Below are 1,513 nucleotides of genomic sequence, written 5' to 3' on the forward strand. Positions count from 1 at the left end.
AAAAAAGAAAAAAAAATTCTGAAGCACATGAAGGATTCCGCTGCTAAAAAAGGCATTGATTTTTTTAATCTGACAGCAAAAGCAAAAGCAGAAAAGCCAAAATAAATAAACAAGATGTAAAAGGGGTCAAATATATGGTGACAGAAAGAAATCTAACTATGGGAGGGGAACACACAATGCAATATATATACGCCTTACTGTGAAATTGTACACCTGAAACTTACTGGATTTCGTTAACCAATGTCACCTTCCCCCCAAAATAATAATAAATTAAAAATAAATTTTAAAAAAGTCTGTTACTCACCTTCTTGCCTTTCATGAACATGTTGTACACATTAGATAAAATTTTTTGAAAGACAAAGCTTTTTAGTCTCCAGAATGCAGTCTCCAGACATAAAAGCAAGAGGAGGTAAAATAAGCCCAAGGCAGCTGATGAAATCAAAAACTGTGCAATCCCATGCTCTCCAAAACTATAGATGTTGTTCTCAGTATCTGAGGATGATAAAAGATAATTTGAAAAATAAATTTATTTAAATTAGTTTCAAGTATACAGTACATAGGTTAGACATCTATAATGTTCATAAAATGATCCCAATTGCTCCCTCCTTCCCCTGGCCCTCAACTTAGCCATCATATTAATGCTGACTGCATTCCATCTGCCATGCTCCCCATCCCTGTGCCCAACTAGCGACTACTAATTTGTACTTCTTTAACCCTTCACCCCATTCTCCCAGTCTCCCAAACCCCCTACCTTCTGTCCGTCACCAAACTGTCCACTATATTTGTGAGTCTGAACAAATATAGTGGACAGTTTGTAACGTCATCCATCCCTTCATTCTGTCTCTGAACAAACTAATTTTTGATTAGTTTGTTCTTTTTGTTCCTTAGATACCGCATATAAGTGAAATCATATGGTATTTATCTTTCTCTGTCTGACTTATTTCACTCAGCATAATAACCTCTAAGTCTATCCATGTCATCGTAAATGGTAGTATTTCAGTTTTTTAATGGCTGAGTAATATTCTGTTGTATATATGAACCATAATCTTTTTATCCAATCATCTGTTGATGGGCATTTAGGTTGCTTCCATATCTTGGCTATTGTAAGTTGTGCTGCCATGAATATTGGAGTGCATAGGTCTTTATGAATTATTGTTTTGGTTTTCTTTGGATAAATACCCAGAAGTGCAATTGCTGTGTCATAAAGTATATCCATTTTTCATTCTTTGAGGCACCTCCATACTGTTTTCCATAGCAACTATACCAATTTGCAATCCCACCGATAATATATGAGGGTTACCTTTTGTCCGCATCCTCGCCAGCACTTGCTGTTTTTTGATTTATTGATCATAGCCATTCTGACAGGTGCGAGATGATATCATTGTGGTTTTAATTTGCATTTGTCTTATTGGTGACCTTGAGCATCTTTTCATATGTCTCTTGGCAATCCATATTTCCTATTTGGAGAAATATCCATTCAGGTCTTCTGCCCATTTTTTAATTGGCTTATTTT

At 35.6% G+C, this 1,513-nt stretch overlaps 1 protein-coding gene across 20 annotated transcripts in view; it reads right to left on the minus strand.

Annotated features, from left to right (window-relative positions):
* The window catches only part of LOC102884495 (ATP-binding cassette sub-family A member 3), a 114,381-nt gene that overhangs the window by 19,559 nt on the left and 93,309 nt on the right, over window positions 1–1,513 (minus strand). For all 20 annotated transcript variants that reach the window (XM_025047254.1, XM_025047260.1, XM_025047248.1 and 17 more), the window contains one exon: window positions 305–492. In XM_025047254.1, coding sequence (XP_024903022.1) covers window positions 305–492 — 188 coding nt within the window. The remainder of the gene's footprint in view (window positions 1–304; window positions 493–1,513) is intronic.

This window comes from Pteropus alecto, unplaced genomic scaffold, assembly GCF_000325575.1.
Source record: "Pteropus alecto unplaced genomic scaffold, ASM32557v1 scaffold15, whole genome shotgun sequence".
Lineage (NCBI taxonomy): Eukaryota > Metazoa > Chordata > Mammalia > Chiroptera > Pteropodidae > Pteropus > Pteropus alecto.